Source organism: Carettochelys insculpta, chromosome 3 (genome assembly GCF_033958435.1).
Source record: "Carettochelys insculpta isolate YL-2023 chromosome 3, ASM3395843v1, whole genome shotgun sequence".
Taxonomy (NCBI): domain Eukaryota; kingdom Metazoa; phylum Chordata; order Testudines; family Carettochelyidae; genus Carettochelys; species Carettochelys insculpta.
In genome coordinates, this window is record NC_134139.1 from 15,185,267 (window position 1) to 15,207,828 (window position 22,562).

At 41.6% G+C, this 22,562-nt stretch overlaps 1 protein-coding gene across 2 annotated transcripts in view; it reads left to right on the forward strand.

Moving 5' to 3' along the window:
• The window catches only part of MACROD2 (mono-ADP ribosylhydrolase 2), a 1,465,546-nt gene that overhangs the window by 958,022 nt on the left and 484,962 nt on the right, over positions 1–22,562 (forward strand). For both annotated transcript variants that reach the window (XM_074989373.1, XM_074989374.1), the window contains exon 7: positions 8,792–8,822. In XM_074989373.1, coding sequence (XP_074845474.1) covers positions 8,792–8,822 — 31 coding nt within the window. The remainder of the gene's footprint in view (positions 1–8,791; positions 8,823–22,562) is intronic.

Below are 22,562 nucleotides of genomic sequence, written 5' to 3' on the forward strand. Positions count from 1 at the left end.
AAAGTTGAAGGACGGTGCTGCCTCTGTTTGCTGAAAACAAGTTGCAGATCTGGCTGGTGCCTGTGCGATGCTGGCAAGGACTCCTTGTCTGTGGCACCCCAGAATCCTGGCTTCTGATATATGCTAGTTTCAAACAATCACTCCTCATTTTCCTATCCTGTGTCTTGTGCAGCGTTTGGTAAGGAGGCTTGGGGCAAAGAGGAAGCTGGTAGCAGCTGGTGGAAGCCCCCAGTGGGTATGAGATGAGCTGGACTAGGCCCGGAAGCCCCCTGCTGGAGGCTTCAGGGTCCTGCCACACTCGTCCCAGAAAGGGAGCTGTGGAGAGGTTCTCCAGAAAAAGCAGACAATCAGAAGGACTTCAGGGAGCAATCAAGGCCCACCAGGTCTTGTATAAGGGAGCTGCATAGCCCAAGACAGGCAGGTCGTTGCTGGAGGTAGAGAAGTATAAATGGTGCCCCTGGTTGGCCAAGGGAAATGCCGCATGACAGCTCAGTTCTAGTAGAAACCAGGGAGCAAGGATAAGCCCCTTCCTGGCTGGGCCTGATCTTAGAAGGACCCTGAGTTAAGGATAAGATGTGAGTGAAGGCTAAGGCTGTGGGGAAGTCGTCCAAGGACCTAAAGACAGCTTTGGTAAATGGTCACGACAGCTTGTGGTGTGTAGGTCTGGGTGCCCCTCCCTTACTGGGGGATGGCCTACAACTGGACAACAGTAAATCCCACATAGGGTAGCCAGATGTCCCGCAATGTGTGGGACAGTCGTGCATTTCATGAGGCAGTGCTATCCTGCATTTACACAAACATGTCCCATGGGGCTATTGAGGATCACACAGCTGGGCAGTCCTGCATCCCAGCTTGCTCCCATTTACTGCATGTTATATGAACCCAGCCATTCCCAGGCTGGGGATTCTTCAGCTGGGGCTGCCGGTGTGGATCCATGCCCCAGACTACTCCCAGCTGCGGGGCTGCTGAGATCCCTCTGTCCCTGGCTGGGGATGTCAGCGAGGCTCCGGGTGTCCTCCATAAGCATTATGAAAATATGGCAACCCTGTCCCTGAAGGAGACTGAACAGCCTATGGGTGAAACCGTTGCCTCCAGGGAGGAAGCTCTGGAGTTATGGCCTGCTATCATGGCCAGGACTGGTTGAAAAACTGCCGACACAACCCATTAGGAGGGATGTTTGTGAGAGATGCTGCTATGGGGTATTTCAGTCTTTTTTCCTAGTTTATGCAGAAATATAGGACAAAGCAGGAGGGGAGACCTGTCACTTCTGCTGTTGACTCCCGTTGTCCTGCAGTTTCCAAGCACAGGGGAGAGTGGACAGAGGAAATAATGATCTGGAGTTATTATAACTTTAATTTCAAAAACCTCTGTATTTTAGAGTCCTCAGTAGAACATGTTACATCCATGCCCTGCTTTTTTTTATTGCTACAAGGTATACGAACACCTTAGCCTGAGCTCTATAACCATGAGCTTGATTTCTGTTCTGTTTCTCATTCCTTCAATAGACTGATTCATTGTGATTGAGAGGTTAGAAACTACAAAGCTAAGCATTTTTCAGGCTCTTGTTGCAATTGTTGTGCATAGGAATTCTTGACTATAAATCTTTTCCTCTTTATTTGTGCATGTGCATAGATATGTATATTAGAAAGAGAAACATCTTTCCATTAGTCATCTCCACTCTTAATCATTATGCCCTAATTAATTCCCTGGCTAAATATAAAGCAAGCATTAGCCTTGAATAATGTCTTCCTGTATGACTAAATAAAGGTTCCTTTCCTTTCCCCTCTGTTGACATGTTGGCTAGGCATCAGGAGCAAGCAAAAGAACAGATATGAGACCTTGGGACTGATTCTGTGTTTTTCCTGGAGCTGTGATTAATGTGGCACCAGAGATGGGATGCAAAGATAGCATCACACAATAAGTAAAACAAAAGAAGGCAAGAGCATGGGATCATTTCTATAGTAAAGCTCTGGTTTTTTTGGCTAGAGGAAAAATGCCATCTAACTCACAGTGGTGCAGGTCTCCATACATGTGATTTGGAGAAGAGTAAAATGTCATCATGCGTTTGTAACCCACACATGTTGTGTTTCTCTCTAGTTGCTGAATAAGAGAATATTACTACTGGCTTATGGAGTTATTTCTTTAGCTCAAATGTGATTGGTCTGTGCTGCTCTAATGGAGGTCTTGTGTTGGAACTCTGATGATGATCCAAACCTGGGATTGTTACACAGTCTTAACTGGGCAGCAAGAAAAATATATTCAGTATCAATACAGGAGAAGTTTGTGGCAATTAACTGGCTTAGTGCAGATCACAGAATATGATTCTGCATAGTGGTGAGCATTGTAACACTTGACAACATAGAGTCTTTACGACAGATATTTGTGAGAATATTGTTGTTTAAAAAAACTAATTGTTATTTCTCCACTTAGAGACGACTTTGCTTGTCAAATTAGTAATCCTTTTTAAAATCTCCTGTTGCTAGTTTTTCTAGTGTGTGTGTGTTATATTTGTATTACACAGACATGCTTATGAGAAGATTCTCAGCTGTTATAAATTGGCGTGCCTCCATAGAAGTGAGGGAAGCTGTTCAGAGGAGCTTATGCCAGCATAGGAACTTCAGGTTTTCTTCTTAAAAAAAAAATCAGAAATTCTGTTGTTTTTTAGAACAGCCGTTTCTGCCTTTGCTGTGACAATGTCCTTGAAAACTGTGGTTTTGAAAACATGAAGAGGTGCTGATCAAAATCTGCAGTGCCTGATGCATAGGCATTCCACTATAACTCAGTGTGTGATGCTATCAGAGATTTGAGACTAAGGAAGGAGCAGGACAAGTACCATATTTGAACACTACATTTTGCACCTATTCTGTCCGTTTGCAGTTCTTTGTATTTTAATAACTTGAATTTGACCCAAATTTAATTCTCATATCAGTTTGGTATGCTTAAGTGCAAACATGGGGGCCTGTGTTAAAGTGGTACAATAAGCATGGGAGCTCTGTGCCGTTGATATTAATTCAGTCTAAATTAGCACTTCTCCTGGGACTAAATACAGTCTAAGGTTCTGCGTATTCTCTCACTTGCCCTTGTTTTTCTTCATTGCAACTGTGTTACACTTCTGTTGCATGCATTCACCTCCTTGACACTTCCCTGTATAAGATCCTGGCTTTACTGACTTATACATTTGACAAACGTTGGCGATTTAGGTTGAACTTTTCCATGTTGAGTGCTTCCACAAGGTACATATTTTTGGAAAAATTCAGCCGATACTGAGAATGAAGCTCAGGGAAAAAAATGTATTGTCTATGTTAAAAATTCGATTAACCTTTTCCTCGGAGCAGGGACTTGAAATTTGCCTCTTTGTCAGAGATGTGCCTTTTGCGTTTTTTGTGAAAATCCACCTACATTTGACCAAGGCGACAGCCTTTTTTTAAAAAAAAAAAAATCTCAGTTCTGATAAGCTCAGAGGCCTCTCTGATTTTTAGCAACTGGAATCTATGAATATTCTGCCTTTGCTGAGCCAAGGGCTTGTGACTGTGACAGCATCTTGTGCTGACCAGACTGTGAGCACCATTCCCACTCAGCAACTGAGCATGGGCCATCCTCTCAGAACTTCCACATGTGACAGGACTGTAATGCAGCTGTGCACCTGCTGTCCAAGGAAATGGCTGTTACCAGACAACAGAGCTGAGAGCAGGGAGGCTGCCTCTCCCATGTTCTCAGAGCTGTTTTAGCATCCAGGCAATGTTCAGCAACAAGCTGTACAGGCTAGGGAGAGGGATGCAGGGGGAGGAGTAGACTGGGAGAAGGAGTCTGGTGAAATTGGGACATGGAAGCAGTTAGACACAGCTAAACAGGAAGCCTGCACCTTGGAAGGAAAAAGTAGGGTGAAGAATGAGTGCACGAGGGCAGGGAGACAGATTTTACAAGGAGCTGGGATGCAAGGGAAGACCTGGGACTGGCTGGGTTTAAATAATGTGCAGTAAATCAGACCTGAGGCACATATCTCGGTGGTTAGAGCACTGACCTTGTAAACCAGAAGTTGTGAGCTGGAGCCTTGTTGGGGCCTCAAATGAATTTCCTGATAGCAGCTTCAAGGATCTGGGGCAGATTAGGTAAACATCTCTCAGAGATGGTGATAGGTCCTGCTCTGAGTGCAGAGGACTGGACTCAATGACATGTTCAGGTCCCTTCCAGATCTTTGATTCTTCTTCATATGCTGAACCATTAAAATAACACAGCATATCGAATGCTGCTCTTCAAGTGAGCACTGTCCATCCCACGCACTTAAGAAGCGAGGAGTCGTATGCAGAAAAAGCATGTAATCATGTAATAAAAAAGGTATCATTATGCATTTGCATATGGGAGAGTTAAGGCTGCACAGGTTCCCTTAACTCTGCCATTTCCTAACTTTTGAATGCTAGACTTGGCAAATTTAATAATGTTCTTTAACATAAGTTTTCTGGGTGTGTGAGATGGCATAGGACACACATGTAGTATGTGTCTATAAGTATAACCATGTGTAAAAATATATGCAGGTTTTGTTCACCATACTAGAAAATAAGTGATTTATCTATAATGGCAGAGTCACATTTACTCTTGGGCATATTGTTTTAATTTAATATTTTGCATCCCAGTTGTGCCTTTAAAGTTGAAGTTGGGGCTTATGTCCCCTCACCGAGGTATTACAGTGGAAACACTGTTTATTTCCTTGTTCTGTAATGAAGGCTTAGGTTTCAGTTTTTATTTTGAAGCCATAATTATTCAATGTACTTACTAGTACAGAATAAAATCTTACTGCACATCCACAAACCATGTGACAATTTACCATACAGAAACAAAACACTTTATATTCTTTGCTTACAGGCGATGTCTAGACTAGAGGGATTTGTTGGCAGAAGTTTTTGTTGGAAGGTATCTTCCAACACAACTCCTGTGGACAGATTGCAGCCAGATCACCAAAGTGGATTTAAAGAGCAATCCGTTCTGTCAACAGAGATCATCTGGACTGCTTGGTCACTCTATTGGCAAAACAGCCAACTGAAAGCACAGCAGACAGGGTTGCCCAATATCCTGGAAGTCTTTTTGTTGACCAAAGGGTCCCCGGAACATCCAGACTGACCTTTTTGTCAATGGATCTCTGTAGACAGGCATTCTTCCGTATGGCAAGCGGCTACAGCTGTCGACAAATGTGCTGCATTCTGTCAACAGAACACCCTTAGAAATCTGGATGCTCCTTGGATTTTTTCAACAAAATGTCAGTTTTGTCGACAAAACCCTCAAGTCTAGACGTGGCCACATTTAATGATCACTTTTCTGTATAATATTGGACCGAAGAGGGTGTAAGTAGTCTGAATCATGGCTAGACAAAGAAAAAAAGGTGTGCTTTAATTACCTGAGCACTTAGTACTTTGAATATTTGTCTTTTTGTATCTTACTGGATAGACTAATCTGTAGTTGGCATTAGGACAGCAAGATACATTTTAAGTGGTTGATATGGGCTTAGCTACCCGCTTCCACTACCAAGTTTGACAGTGGTTGTATATGTTTTGCTTCGGTGCTGAATAATGACCAAGGCACTGGATGTTACAGGGCTGGCCCAGATGTTACAGTGCCCTGGCCAGTGAGCTGCGAATGCTTCACCTCTCATCCAGGATGGATATAAATTTTTCTGGGATGTGTGGGCTGACAGGTAGCTCACTCTGCAGGTAGTCCTGTTGGTGGGGTGACCATTATTCCCTGTCCCATACTATGGAGGGGTGGGGGGATGGATGGCTTCTCCCAGCTGCACCAAGACCCAGGGAGCTGGTGCTCCCCACCACCAGCCCCAGGCATGTGGCGGCTGTGGGCGCTCCTGGCCTGGAGTCCCAGGGAAGCAGCAGCTGAAGGTGCTACTGCACCCACCCCCAGGCCTGGAGGGCCTAAATATGGGACAATTAGTCCCTTTTAAGAAAATAAATGAGGACGCCTTTTTGTCTTCCCAAATATGGGACCGTCCCACCCAATACGGGGCAGTTGGTCGACCTACCTGGTGACATATACATATTTTGCCCTCTTGTTATGTCCCTCGATTTCCCCTTGCTCTACTGCCATTGCATGGGGGGTATTTTTTCTCACCATGTGCAATGAAATATCACTTGCACATCACAGTGCAATTGGTGAGGAATGGTGGAAATTAGAATTTACGATGTTTTTGTGTGTGGCCTGAGAGCAAATCCATGAAAACTTGTATCTTTGTTAAAGCTTTGCTGTTTATATTACAAAATCAGTATCTTCCCTGCTTTGCACACACAATTTTGTAGCAGCTGGGGGCCAAGTGTTTTCAGGCCTCTGTTTAATTTGGAAAATGAACAAGGGAAAAATCTTAAATAGTACAGGTTGAACCTCTCTAATTGAGAACTCTCTCATCCAGCAAACTTCATAATCTGGCATGACTTAGTTAGCCAGACAACCGCTTATCATGGGTGTGGCCAAGTTTCCCACGGTCCCATAAAAATTGTTTACAGCCAGCAGTCCTGGCTCTCAGTGTTCTGGGCTGTTATTTAGCTGTAATATACCCCTAAATGTCTTCTTAGAACCCAGTAAGCAGTGGAAGTGTTGGTAACGTGCTACAAAATATTGACCTGTCATTGTCCGGTATATTCCCTCGTCCGGCACTGGTCAGGTCCCGAGTTTGCCGGATGAGGGAGGTTCAACCTGTAGCAACAATGGCTAACTATTGAGTATGGCGCAGAGGCCAGAATGATCTCAAAATGCTGGACAAGTTCCCAGCTATTCTGATAACAACAGACTGTAATGAAAGGGAATGGGGTGTCTCATGACCATCAGTGACAGCTGCCTGCTTCCTGTAATCATGAAACAGTCATGATTTATTAAATATTTTAACTTTGAGTTTTCAGAGAACCCTGGAATTTAGCTCCACAGAATTCCAGATTTCATTTGCTTTTTTCCCCCTGCAGAATTTGTGTTACAGCCCTACCCAAACTCTCAAAGGAAGCTCTCAACCTCGCTGATAATTACAAGTTGCTTTTTTCAAAGTGAGCAGCAATCCTAGGGTTTAATTTTCAATGACAGGTAAAATATTGCTGAAGTTCCTTTTTATCTTCAATTTCTCTGCTGAGGGTGTAACTTTTATAGTGGCTGTTTGCAGCCCAGCAAATATATATGATTTTGCTATTATGAATTGTGTCAGCAACCTAAAAGGAGAAGATTAAACCTACTAACAATGGGCTGATTTGGGGAAAGGGGTGTGTTTTGTCTTTACTCTCAGTTTATTGTCACTTGATAGTACTTAAGAGCTCCATCTCTTGTATTGTCTTCCAGCTCAGTGGTTCTTAAACTGGGCTGAGACCCCAAAGTGGTCAGGACCCCATTTTAATTGGGTCACCAGTGTCTGCATTTCTTGCTGGGATCCAAGGCTGAAGTTAAAGCCCAAGCTCCACTCCCATTTGGGGCAGTGGGACTTGGGCTGCAGCCTCCAGACCTGACTCTCCGCCAGTGGTGTGGCACAGTTGGTCTTCAGCTTTCATTCCTCCTACCTAGCGCAGCAGGGCTCAGACTCTGCCCCCACTCCCACCCCCTCCAGCCCAAGGATCGTGTAATAACTTCATTGTCAGGATGGGGGTGTAGTGCAATGATGCTTGAGAATCCTAGTTCTACCTGAGCAATTTTTCACTGCCTCCAACTTCTGGTTTCACTCCTCCCCCTTCACTAGGGTGACCAGGTGTCCAATTTTCAACCAGAATGCCTGGTCAAAAAGGGACTCTGGCAGCTGTGGTCAGAACTGCCAAACAGGCCATTAAAAATCTGGTCAGCGTTGCTGCAGGGATAAGGCCAGCTCGCTACCTTTCCTGGTACTATGCTATGCCATGGTGCTATGCCACTGGTTCTTAGGAGAGTGTAGGGTGGACTGTATGAGGCTCTGCATGCCGCTCCATCCTGAGCATTGGCTTTACACTTCTATTGGCCAGGAACTGGCCAATGGGGGTTGGAGGTGATGGTGCCTGTAGGCAAGAGCAGCACACAGTGCCTCCTAAATTCTCCACCCCCTAACTAGGTGTTGGGCCTGCGGGCTGCTTTTGGGGCACAGTCCAGAGCCAGAACGGGTGGGGTACTTGCCTTAGCCTCGCTGAATCGCTGACCAGGAGCTGCCCAAAGTAACTCTGCACTCAACCTCCTGCCCTAGCCCTAGTCCTCTCCCAAACTGGGCATGCCCTCCTGTGTCCCAAACCCCCGAACCCACACCTTCCAGCCACAGCCCTCATGCCCTCCTGTACCCCAATCCGCTGTCCAAGCTGAGTGATGTGGGTGAGAGAGTGCCAGCAACCAATGGACGAGAAATGTAGTGAGCAGGGGGTGGAGTGTTGGGTTTGTTAGAATGACCTCAGAAAAGGAGCAGGACTAGGGTGTTCGATTTTGTGCAATTAGAAATATGGCAGCTCCATGTGCAACTATTGGCATTAGGCCAACTGTTGGTGTCTCTCTGCTGACTCAAGAAGATTACACCGAATTAGTTTATATTTCACATGTTCACAACTAGACGGGCTGGAATTGCTGCCGTATTTTCTTTGCTTAGGCCTTCATGGGCCAGAGAAAGTTTTCTAAGCACACCCATAGGTTGAATATTTTTATCTTCACTATGTGTATTAGAAGAAAACAAATATCTTGTATCCTAGTCTTGTTCTGTCTATGTGAATATTGCATATATCAGTGGTGAGAAATAGGCACTTTAAACACAGTACTGGTTTTAATTAGTTTAGAACAAAAAGAATCTTACTTTTTGTTGTTGTTTTTACAGGCATTCCCCTGTATTTCAACAGGAATTTATGGTAAGTAAGACCTGATATTTGGTACTTATTTAAACAGGGTTTTTTATAGCAAGTGCTCAGTGGTTTTCAAACATAGATATTTTAAGCTTTTGTACATTGTATCTCATTTTGGCGAGTGTATGATTTTGTATTTTTAAATATAAGACAGCATCCAATCTGACAATAATTGGGCCTTTGTTGTGCTAGTAAAACACAACCTGTGCCCCAAAGAGCTCATAGGCTGAGGGACCTGAGCTTGCAAACATTTATTCAAATTATTAACTTTATACCCATATGTCTCCAGCAGTGCAAAGATAACTCTGAGCAGATGCTTTCAGCGTAGAGTTCTATGGAGACAAAAGATTGACATTTAGGGAACTTTGTACATCCTGGAGCAATTGTACATTTAGGGAACTTGTACATCCTGGAGGCAAAGTGGCCAAGGTGATGGATACATGTCTTGCTAGTTTCATCGCTTTTTGTGTTTGTTTTATTAATTTGTTTGCTCCACAACTGGTGGCTTATGGAGGGGAGAGGGATAATATCAAAATATGGCAAATACATATAGTTTACATTTATAGTTTAAAAACAACAAGAAGTCCTGTGGCACCTTATAGACTAACAGATATTTTGGAGAATAAGCTTTCGTGGGCAAAGACCCACTTCGTCAGATTGATTTGGTGAAGTGGGTCTTTACCCACCAAATGTTGTGCTCCAAATATTTGTTAGTCTATAAGATACCACAGGGCTTCCTGTTGCTTTTGAAGATCTAGACTAACTTGACTACCTCTCTGATATTTATAGTTTATATATCTTAGGTCTGTTGAGCAATTAAAATCATTGCAATTAATCACACAATTTAAAATTGAAATGAACTGTGTTGTTAAACAATAAAGGAATTCCATTTATTTTAAATATTGTTGGATGTTTTCTACATTTTCTAATATATTGATTTCAATTACCGCTGATAATACAAATGTACAATGCTAACTTTATACTTTTTATTATAAATATTTGAAAAAGAAAAACAGTAAAGGTAATTTTCAATTCACCTCATACAAATACTGTAATGAAATCTCTTTATGATGAAAGTTGTACTTACAAGTGTAGAATTATGTACAGAAATAATTGCATTCAAAATTAAAACAACGTAACTCTTCAGTGCCTGAAGTCCACTCAGCCCTACTTCTTGTTCAGCCAATCACTCAGATATACAAATTTGGTTACAATTTGCAGGAAATAATGATTCTCACTTCTTGGGAGAGCAGGCATTCACTTGACACTCCTGTAGCTGGTGCAACAAGATATTTATGTGCCAAGTGCACTAAAGATTTATATGTCCCTTCAAGCTTCAATCACCATTACAGGTGCTAGCTTCCATATTAACAATTGATTTAGTTTGATAAGGATACAGAGCAGAGCAGATTTGATGCATGTTCAATTTCATCACCTTAGATGACAAAGCAGAAAGGGTTTTTGTTTGTTTGTTTGTTTGTTTTTCAGGTTTTGTAGTTTTCACATCAGAGTGTTGCTCCTTTAAGAATTCTGAAAGAATTCTACACACCTTGTCTGCCTCAGATTATGGAAGACACTTCAGATTCTGAATGTTGGGTCCAATGCTGTAGCTATTTTTAGACATCTGAGCTTGGAATCTCCTTTCTGTTTTGCAGAGCTGCAACAAAAGTGTTCTTAAAACTGACTTATGCTGAGTCATCATCCAAGACTGATATAATATCAAAAATAAGGCAAAATATGGGTAAAACAGAGCAGGAGACCTACAGTTTGCCCCCACCCCCACCCCCAAGAAGTTCAGTCACACATTTAATTAACATATTATTTTTTCATGAGCATCATTGTGATGGAAGCATGTCCTCTAAAATAGTGGCTAAATGAATGTTTAGCATATCTGGCAGTGAATAATTTGCAGCGGTTGCTACAAAATTACCTTGTGAATGACGACTTTCACTTTCTGTTGACATTGTAAATAAGAAGCAGGTAGCATTATCTTCCTTCAATTTAAAGAAACTTATTTTTCTGTGTGATTCGCAGAACAAGAATTAAGAATCAGTGGACATATGGGCTATGGTTACACTACAGTGGTCTGTCAGTGGAAATCACTGTCGGAAGAGATTTCCTGACAAAACTTCTGTTGACAGAGTGCGGCCACACAAAAGCCAATCGGAAGAGCACTTAGCTCTGTTGACAGAGCAGCTTTACTGCCCAGCTGCTCTCTCAACAAAACAGGCACCCAGAAGCACAGCAGACAGGGCTCCCCATTGTTCTGGATGCCCTGTGTGTCGAGAGAGGTTCTTGCCAGATATTCCACACAGCTTTTTTGTCAACAGAATCTGTCAACAGCAATGTTGTGCCTCATGGCTGAGAGGCAAAATGCTGCTAGTGAAAGTGCTGAGTTTGTGTGTAGCAACAAAGTCTAGAAACCATGTCGCATCAAGCAGGAGGGTTTATTATGCACAGCTGGCGGAATGCCACTTCGCCTGTCAGGCTCAGTGGGGCACTGTCAAGCAATTGATTATATAGGATGCCAATGGGTGGAGAGAAATGACAGGTTGGTAGTTCCTGAGCCCCTGTATAGGTGCGAGCAGCAAGACAAAATGAGCACAATAAGCCAATTATTTTAAAGGTTACACAAGGACTCCACCCATAGCTTACATCATCAGTTTATCTAATACACACAGTTTTCCTCAAAAATTTATTTAAACAATGCATGCATTACATTCTAATTATGTTTAAATTCTAATCATGTGTCCATGGGAGTAATGATGACACTTTCCAAACAGGTATGATTCACAGGTACATATCTCAGCGATTTAAAGCAAAAACAATAAAAGTACATGGCAAGCATACTTATTTGTAATGTATGGTTCACATCTCTGAGCACCAGGGCTGGCAAACATAGGAGATATCTGGTAGGGAGGAAGAGAGGACGCCATATCTCATTATTGACAATCTAGGCCTGTTTCTGAACCTGAGATGAGCCTTGGAATGAAGCTGTTGGGGCAGTTATCTCTTCCTCCAGACTTTAACGCCCCATCCAGGGCTATGGCCTTACTTAGGCCTGTACCATAGGATAAGGGTCTCAACATCCAGCCTCCCACATGCGGTCTTAGCTTGCTCGTCTTCAGACACACGCAGGGGTAATTTTCCACTCACACTAGCTGCACCTGTCTACCATGTTCTCATTAGTCTAGGCCTCATACCAGACTATGAAATTTGGGCATAATGGGAAGAGGTCTTAACAGAAACCATAACATACATTACATTAGGAATTTCTGTCCTACAATGTGTGTGGACGTTCCACCAGTTGTGGACGTTCCACCAGTTTTGTTGACAAAACCAGGGTTTTGTTGGCAAAACTCACTAATGTAACCATAGCCATAGGTTCTAAAGTTTTATGTTGTTCTGTTTTTAGTGCAGGTGTCTGAACAAAAAAGGCCCTAGAATTGTAATGTGCACTTTCATGCATTGCACTTCGGTATTTGTATGGGGTGAACTGAATAATACTATTTGTCTACAATTTTTACAGTGCATATACTTGTAATAAAAATAAACATAATATCAAGTGAGCACTGTACACTTGCATTTCTGTCTTGTAATTAAAATCAATATTGAAAATGTACAAAAACTTTAAAAATAATGTTTGTCAGTATTGTATTTAATAGTGCAATTAATCACAAATAAATATTTTAATCATGATTATTTAGAGTTAATCACATACATTAACTGCAGTTGATCGGCAGACCTAATATTCACATACATTTTACTATTTTAACTCAGTCTGTCCATTATTATTTATCCATTTTCTTTTACTAATCACATGGAGGTGGCTGTAGAAGAGGCATTTGAAGGTGGAAATTTGCTGGTTCAGGGAGTGTGCTGCATACATAAAAAGCAGCATGGAGAAATGAATGGAGACAATTATGGGTGGAGTGGACTCTTTACTGGCAGATACAAATGTATTTCTAGGTTTAAAATCTTGTAAGTTGCTGTTTCTTATACATAAACTTTAATATGCATGTAGTATTATAATCAGTAATGTTTTAAGGTTAATAGAAAGACTAGCAACAGAGAGAAAGCCATGCTAGTCTATATACTATCAAAACAAAAAAGCAGTCCATTAGCACTTTAAAGACTAACAGAATAATTTATTAGGTGATGAGCTTTCATGGGACAGACCTGCTTCTTCAGACCATAGCCACACCAGAACAGACTCAATATTTAAGGCACAGAGAATCAAAAGTAGTAATGAATGTTGACAAATCAGAAAACCATTATCCAGGTGAACAAATCAGAGAGTAGAGGGGCAGAAGGGGTGGGAGCAAGAATTAGATGAAGCCAAGTATGCAAAAGAGCCTCTATAATGACCTAAAAAATTCCCATCCCGGTTCAAGCCACATGTTAATGTGTCAGATTTGAATATAAAAGAATTCGACATATTAACATGTGGTTTGAACTGGGATGGGAATTTTTAGGTCATTATAGGGGCTCTTTTGCATACCTGGCTTCATCTAATTCTTGACTCTCCCCCCCCTCATACCCCTCTACTCTCTGATTTGCTCACCTTGATAATGTTCTTCTGATTTGTCAACCTTGATTACTATTTTTAGTTCTCTGTGCCTTAAATATTGAGACTGTTCTGGTGTGGCTATGGTCTGTAGAAGTGGGTGTGTCCCACAAAAGCTCACCACCTAATAAATTATTCTGTTAGTCTTTAAAGTGCTACTGGACTGCTTTTTTTGTTTTTTTAGAGAGACTAGCAGTGCAGCCAATTTTAAAAAAGATCACATGAGAACAAATACCACCATAATAATAATTACTTAGTTATTATTGTACAAACATCAGATATATCAATTTTCTGCCCATTCACAGAGTTAATATTAGGATTGGCTAATCATATATTATGAAAGGGAAAAATTGCACACAAGCATGACTGCATTATTTTCTTAATGTAAGAAAAATGTAAAATGTTTTTATTGTGTGCCGGTGTCAGCATAACACTGGACTGGCTAATTCCAGGGTGATCATTTTGATAGTTGTTAATTTGAATCGGATTTCAGAAAGTGGAACAGGAACTACTTTCTTGCACTGTTCCTCCCCCCTGCCCCCCAGCTGTTTTAACGTTACTTATGAGCTGCAGTTTAGAAATCACCAGATATGGACTTAATGCAGATAAATCTTGGCTCAGTTAAATCCCTAATCATCTCGGGAAAATTCTGTGTTTCATTCCTGGACATTTTGGATAATGTGCATGCTTTATTTTTCCCTTCAGTATTAGCATGGATATATTTTTGTTATTAGTTTGCAAAAAGACACCAGACATGATACGCATGTATGGAACTGACTAGCAAATGAATTCACAAACAATTACTGTTCATTTCAAGAGAGCTGGTTTAGTCAATAGAAAATAAGTCTTACAGGCAAGAAACATGGTTCCCTGAGGTAACTAAAAGGAAGTTAGATAGAACATTGAGTTCTTTTTCCCAGGTAATGGTGCTTTTTGAGATGGTCATTGATTTTTTTTTAAGCTGGAAAACTAAGGCACAGTTGAAACACTATACAGAAAGGCAGATGGGATTTCCATGTGTATTTGTTGTTTTCATTAGTGGACAAGGATCGGGGCATATTTCTGCCAGCACACTCTGATTTTCCATAGTTTTGTATAAAAGGCTGTCGGCACACAATTTCCCAGTTGAGGTGTTGCTCTGCATTTCAATACAGTAGACCCCGATTTACACGTAGGCTGCATTCTTGGGGAACCACATGTTAGTCAAATTATGTGTAAGTTGGGACTGGGTGCGGGAGGGGCCCTGCCCCCTTTGGATCTTCCGGTCCTGGCTGTGCCTGGCTCCCTGCTCCTGGGAGCAGCAGAGAGCCCAGAGCCAGGTGCAGCAGTACTGAGTCTGTTTCGTGGCTCCCATGAGGGACGGGGAGCTGGGAACCAGGTGACAGCCTGGCTTCTGTCTCTCCTCCACTTGTGGGAGCCAGGAAACTGACCAGCACTGCTGCGTGGGTCAATTTCCTGGCTCCTGGGAGTGACAGGCAGCTGGTGCAGGGAGCACAGAGCCAGGCGCAGCAGCGCTGGTCAATTTCCCAGCTCCCCCTCATTTGCGGGACCCAGGAAACTGACCAGCACTGCTGTGCCTGGCTCTGTGCTTCCTGCCACTCATGGGAGCCAGGAAACTGACCAGCACAGCAGTACTGGTCAGTGCAAGTGGAGGGGAGCCAGGAGCCAGGCTGCCACCTGGTTCCTGGCTCCCCGCCACTCACGATTTTTTCTTGCGTTATTGCAAGAAATGTGGAAGTCGAAATTGTGTAAGCGGGGATCTACTGTATTTGCCATCTGATTTTCAAGGAAATGTGAGAATGACATTTGGAAAAAAAGAACTATTTATTGCTACTTTTTTCCCCTGGAACTTTAGACGTAACTTATGTTTTCATCTGGTAATAACCATGGGCAAGTCTCTGAGATCTGAAATGCTGACAGATTTTAAGAAAGGGTGACAGCAATTGCTGCGTAGTGATGAACTTGCCAGTGACATTGTGTTATGTATACTTTTGGAGACCAGGGCACATACACAACACACAAAGGTATGCTTGGTGATAGTGATGGTGATTATTTCTCGCTCCCCTCCCCCACCCACTCTCATGCATTAGAAATTCCCATTATCTAGATAAGCAACTGATTTTTTTTTCTGTTCTATGTAGATGTTCATCACAATAGCATCTGAGTGCACTCCAGTTATTCATTAAGCAACATGATGGCACATTTATTATTTCAACCGATCTCTGTGGGGATTAGGCATATTTAAGTGAGTGCTTTGTTTTGGTATGGTTTTAGAGCTTTTTAAATCTCCTTCATTTCAGGTGACCTTTTTGGGCAATGTGTCACATAAGCTGTCCTGATAATGAACATTGTTTCCACATACAGATAAGAAAATATTTATCTTTACAGAATATATGGCTCTGGTTCTGCAGTCAGATCCCTGCGGACAGACCCTGTACCCATGCAGAACTCCATAAACTGAAAACTAAACTTCATCTCAAAGTCAGCAGGCTTATGGTCAATTTATAGTGCTTCATCTATGTGGATCCAACTGTGGGTTGGAGGCCTGTATTCTGCTCCGAGTTCTCGTGAATGCTTGGTTTGCTTTTCTTCTCCCTGGCCATGTTAGGCACTGTTTCCTAGAAAACAAAAAGCTCTTACTATTTGTATCACTTGAGAATGCTCCTTCTCAGAAGAATAAAGTGCGAAGAAGAAAGTTAAACTCCTATTGAGTTTTGGCTAACAGCAGATTCCTTTTCATGAGAGGATGTTTGATGGAAGAAAAGTCTGAATTCCTCCAAAAATGCATTCACCATGCTTCACCTCCTCAGAATGCTTAGCAAACACTTAGAAACTGTTCCAACTCGAACAAAGAAAAGCCGTGAGAAAGCCAGAGGCAGTTTGCCATTAAGGCACTGTGCTAGAAGTCTCAAAGAAGCCTGAGTCATCTTCATTTTTTAAGATTGATGAATTCAAATGAGGGATTAAATATTTCAAAAAAATAGGTAGCAAATGCCTGGTGCTTATTTCTTTAAGTCGGTGTAAAACAGATGAGAATCAGGCCCAAAGATACTCTGAATAAAAACCTTCTACTTGAAGATACATATAATCTCTGATATGGTGATAAAGTGAAGGTCAGCCCAAAAATATAAACAGTAGAATTGGCACAAGGTATGGAGACTAATGTGTCCCTATACCTCCTCTAAAAGTAGTGCTCTCTGTTTCAGTTTTCCTACCTGTAAAATGGAAATAATATTAGTTACATCTTTTTTCAAATGTCTTGAGTGTTTTTGAGAGTTGAGTATTAGTATTTATTATTAGTCAGTTGAGAGATGACTTTGACAAGTAATTTTCATTATGGCATAGTGAATTCATAATCTGAGAGAATTCCCAAGGATTGTTCATGGTCAATCACATGGGCTGTGGCCACACTTGGCCAAAATTTCAAAAGGGCCTTACTAATGGCCAAATAGGAGAATACTAATGAGGCAGTGAAATGAATATTCAGCACCTCATTAGCATTCTGCTGACTGCGGCACTTTCAAAGTGCCGCGTTTTGATTGCATGCAGCTCCTCTACACAGGAGGACTAAGTAAACTCTATTTTTTTCAGGAAGAGGGGTGCTTCTGAAAGTGGGGCTTCCTTTCGAAGGCACCCCATCTATCTGGCTAGTTTGCATTTCAAAAGCACCACTTTCAACATGGCAAGTGGCCATCAATATGCAAATGATGTGCTGAATATTCATATCAGGACCTCTAGCATTTTTGATCCACTGCATTTACATGCCCCTTCCAAAATGGAGAGGCAGTGTTGATGCAGCCAGAGAGAAGGGGCAGTTTTCTGCACAGCAATTAAAAATAGTATGGCTGGCCTTTGTCAGCTGACTTGTCCTTGAGCTGAAGGGCTGCTTAACTGTGATGTCTACATTCAAGTAGGGTGTGCCCTCCCATGGTCCCATCTCACTGGATCCTGGAGGCAAGACTCTGGCTGTATCTTGACGCTCTGCAATACAAATCAATGGCCTCTTAGCCCAAGTCAGCTGGCAAAGGCTGCCTGTGGGTTTTTAATTGCTGGGTAGACATACCTGAAGAGGAGAAGCTAAGAAAATTCAGAATAGTAACAGAGAGGGAGCCATGCTAGTCTATGTACTATCAAAACAAAAAAGCAGTCAACTGTCACTTTAAAGACTAACAAAATAATTTATTAGGTGGGCTTTCGTGGGACAGACCAACTTCTTCAAACCATAGCCAGACCAGACCAGACTTAAATTGAGTCTGTTCTGGTAGGGCTATGGTCTGAAGAAGTGGGTCTGTTCCATGAAAGCTCACCTAATAAATTATTTTGTTAGTCTTTAAACATAAGAACATAAGAATGGCCATACTGGGTCAGACCAAAGGTCCATCCAGCCCAGTATCCCGTCTGCCAACAGTGGCCAATGCCAGGTACCCCAGAGAAGGAGAACAGAAGACAATGATCAAGTGATTTATCTCCTGCCATCCATCTCCTGCCCTTGTACTGAAGGCTAGGGCACCATACTTTACCCCTGGCTAATAGCCATTTATGGACCTAACCTGCAAAAATTTATCCAGCTCTTTTTTAAACCCTAATAGAGTCCTGGCCTTCACAGCCTCCTCGGGCAAGGAGTTCCACAGGTTGACTGTGCGCTGTGTGAAGAAAAATTTCCTTTTATTAGTTTTGAACCTACTACCCATCAATTTCATTTGGTGTCCCCTAGTTCTTGTATTATGGGAAAAGGTAAATAATTTTTCTATATTCACTTTCTCCACACCATTCATAATTTTATATACCTCTATCATATCGCCCCTCAATCGCCTCTTTTCCAGACTGAAAAGTCCCAGTCTCTCTAGCCTCTCCCCATATGGGAACCGTTCCAAACCCCTAATCATCTTAGTCGCCCTTTTCTGAACCTTTTCTAATGCCAAGATATGTTTTTTGAGGTGAGGAGACCACATCTGCACACAGTACTCAAGATGTGGGCATACCATAGTATTATATAGGGGAAGTATGATATCTTTTGTCTTATTATCTATCCCTTTTTTAATAATTCCTAACATCCTATTTGCTTTACTAACTGCCACTGCACACTGCGTGGATGTCTTCAGAGAACTATCCATTATAACTCCAAGATCCCTTTCCTGATCTGTCGTAGCTAAATTTGACCCCATCATGTTGTACGTGTAATTTGGGTTATTTTTTCCAATGTGCATTACCTTACATTTACCCACATTAAATTTCATTTGCCATTTTGCTGCCCAATCACTCAGTTTGCTGAGATCTTTTTGTAGTTCTTCACAATCCCTTTTGGTTTTGACTGTCCTGAACAACTTGGTGTCACCTGCAAACTTTGCCACCTCACTGCTTACCTCATTTTCTAGATCATTGATGAACAAGTTGAACAGGATCGGTCCCAGGACTGACCCCTGGGGAACACCACTAGTTACCCCCCTCCATTGTGAAAATTTACCATTTATTCCAACCCTTTGTTTTCTGTCTTTTAAACAATTCCCGATCCATGAAAGGATCTTTCCTCCTATCCCATGACCGCCTAATTTACATAAAAGCCTTTGGTGTGGGACCGTGTTAAAGGCTTTCTGGAAATCTAGGTATATTATGTCCATGGGGTGCCCCTTGTCCGCATGTTTATTAACCCCTTCAAAGAATTCTAATCGATTAGTTACACACGACTTCCCTCTGCAGAAACCATGCTGACTTTTGCCCAACAATTCGTGCTCTTCTATGTGCCTTGCAATTTTATTCTTTACTATTGTTTCTACTAATTTGCCTGGTTAGACTTATCGGTCTATAATTGCCAGGGTCTCCTCTGGAGCCTTTTTTAAATATTGACGTTATATTGGCCGTCTTCCAGTCATTGGGTACCGAAGCGGATTTAAAGGATAGGTTACAAACCACTGTTAATAACTCCGCAATTTCACATTTGAGTTCTTTCAGAACCCTTGGGTGAATACCGTCTGGTCCTGGAGACTTGTTACTATTCAGCTTATCAATTAACTCCAAAACCTCCTCTAATGTCACTTCAATCTGGGAGAGTTCCTCAGATTTGTCACCTAAAAAGGCTGGCTCAGATTTAGGAACCTCTGGAACATCCTCAGCCGTGAAGACTAAAGCAAAGAAATCATTTAATCGCTCCGCAGTGGCACTGTCTTCCTTGATCGCTCCTTTTATATCTTTATCGTCCAAGGGCCCCACTGCTTTTTTAGCGGGCTTCCTGCTTCTAATGTATTTAAAAAACATTTTACTATCGTTTTTTGAATTTTTGGCTAGCTGTTCCTCAAAATCTTTTTTGGCTTTTCTTACTACATTATGACATTTAATTTGGGAGTGTTTGTGTTCCTTTCTATTTTCCTCACTAGGATTTGACTTCCACTTTTTAAAAGCTGCCCTTTTCTCTCTCACTGCCTTTTTAACATGGCTGTTAAGCCATAGTGGTTCTTTGTTAGGTCTCTTACTGTGTTTTTTTATTTGGGGTATACATTTAAGTTGGGCCTCTAGTGTGGTGTCTTTAAACAGTTTCCATGCAGCTTCCAGGGATTTTAGTTTAGTTACTCTACCTTTTAGTTTCTGTTTAACTAGCTTCCTCATTTTAGTGTAATTCCCCTTTTTGAAATTAAATGCCGGAGTGTTTGACCGCTGCGGTGTTCTTCCCAACACAGGAATATTAAAAGTTATTATATTGTGGTCACTATTTCCAAGTGGTCCAGTAACAGTTACCTCTTGGACCAGATCCTGCGTTCCAGTCAGGACTAGATCAAGAATTGACTCTCCCCTTGTGGGTTCCTGTACTAGCTGCTCCAAGAAGCAGTCATTTAAGGCATCAAGAAATTTAATCTCTGAATCCCGTCCTGAGGTGACGTACCCAATCAATATGGGGATAATTGAAATCTCCTATTATTACTGTGTTTTTTATTGTGATAGCCTCTCTAATCTCCCTTAACATTTCAGCATCACTATCACTGTCCTGGTTAGGTGCTCGGTAATATATTCCTTATGCCATATTCATATTAGAGGAATGAATTGTTATCCATAATGATTCTATGGAACATTTTGATTCTTTTAGGATTTTTGTTTCATTTGATTCTATATTATCCTTCACATATAGTACCACTCCGCCACCCGCACGACCTGTTCTGTCTTTCCGATATAATTTATATCCCGGTATGATAGTGTCCCACTGATTGTCTTCATTCCACCATGTTTCTGTGATGCCTATTATGTCAACTTCCTCCTTTGATATGAGGTACTCCAGTTCACCCATCTTATTAGACAGACTCCTAGCATTTGTGTAAAAGCACTTTAAAAAACTACCGCTATTTATATGTCCGCCTTTCACAGACGCCTTGGATTTTTTTATATGCAATTGTTTCACATCTGATCTTGCCCATATATTATTTCCCATGTTCCCTATCTGACTAACTTCTAGGGAATCCCTATCTATGGAGCCTCGTGTAAGACAAGTCTCTGTCCGATCCACGTGCTCCCCCGCACCAATCGGCTTTCCCCCACCTAAAGTGCTACTTGATGACTTTTTTGTTTTGAAAATGCAGATTGTCTCTGATGTGCATAGTTTAGTTGCTGGAAACTCACAGGGACACCGCATATTATGCACGCTTGTGACCAAGCACGTTTTCTAGAATCAGGCTGTTCAAGCTTGTTTCCACCTTGCTTTTCTGGTCACAATAAGGTGTTGCAAGGTCAGCTTTATCTTGTATGTTAAGCCAGACTCTGTGAGGTACAAGGTAAAGAGAGAGAAATAAAGGAGTAAGTGGAACTGGTATATTAAGGAGAAGGAGTAACAGCGGGAGCCCTAGGTATATATCCAAAGAGTTATTTAGGGCAGAGCAGTGGAGTTGATGTCATGTGCTTCCCTCTCCTCATGTAGCATGGTAACAGCTTATTTTAGATCAGGGAAAAAAAGCTCAGCTGAGTCCTGGTATCAGTATGTGTGGCCTTGGTGTGCTGTTAGTCAAGAGTCAGGAGCAAGTCATTGTCCATTGCTTCTTAATAAGTAACTTGCTAAGGCGTCTCTCAAAGGAGAGACAAATAACAATAAGAAGTACCTACTCTAAGCAAAATTCCTGATGTCTGTACAGCCACTTCCTCTTATATAAATATTCTCTTCTATTACTAAAATGGTATGTTTGACCTCACCAGAAGCTCTGAAAACCCCTATCTGCAATTCCTTCGTCCCAAACAAACTAGGTTCATGTCACTTCTTTGGCTCTGCTCTGTGGTGTCTTTCAACAGCAATTTCACATAATACATTAAGAGGATAAACTAGCATTTCAACACCTACTTTGGACAATGTCAGATTTCAACCAAGAGCAAAATTTACTAGAACGTATGTTTGTTGCTGCTGTACAGCTGGTGCGAGAATCACGATGGTAGAATTCTGATGTGTTTTTCAGTGTGAAATTTAAAATCATAATTATTAACGTTAACTATCAATACATATAATAAGTATATACTATATAAATATATCTGTTAATAAATGACAAAGGTAATATTTAAATAAATCTTGCAATCTAATACTTGTATAAGGACTTGTCACATGCGTTATTTAACACAGATCTTATTTCAAACAGCATCATTTTCAAGTTACTAATTGTTCTTTTCCTTTCCTCAGTCCTTTTCTCTCTCGAATGTTTTGAATACTTAGAAAATGTTAACAAAGAATGTAAATTGATTAACCCTTAACTGTCTGCAATTAGTAGTCACGTAACCTATTTAGCAAGGAGAAACTTTGACTCACTTCTGGAAGGGAGGCTACTTAAACTCCCAATGTTCGTGGGAATTGACAAGTTATGGATATCACAGAGTTTCATGTAGTATATTTATTCCACAGGGAATTGCTGTCTATCCAAAATAGAAATTTTTTTCCTGACTCTCCTAGAGGACACATGTTAAGCTTTATTGGAGTTGTACTTAGTGATAAGTCTCCAAGCTAAACATAGGGAAGTTTTCGTTACTGAATTTTCGAAATGCTGTCCTGAGCATCTCCATCCTGTGTCTTTATTGTAGAACCTTCTTTCTGCATCTCATTTCCAGCCAGCCAGCCAAAATGTTTGTGTTTGTGTGTTGGGGGTGGGAAAGGAAGTGGATGTGGGGGGCAGGGACTTCGTCTCCAGAAAAAGTATTTTTGTGAAGGGACAGGATGATCATAA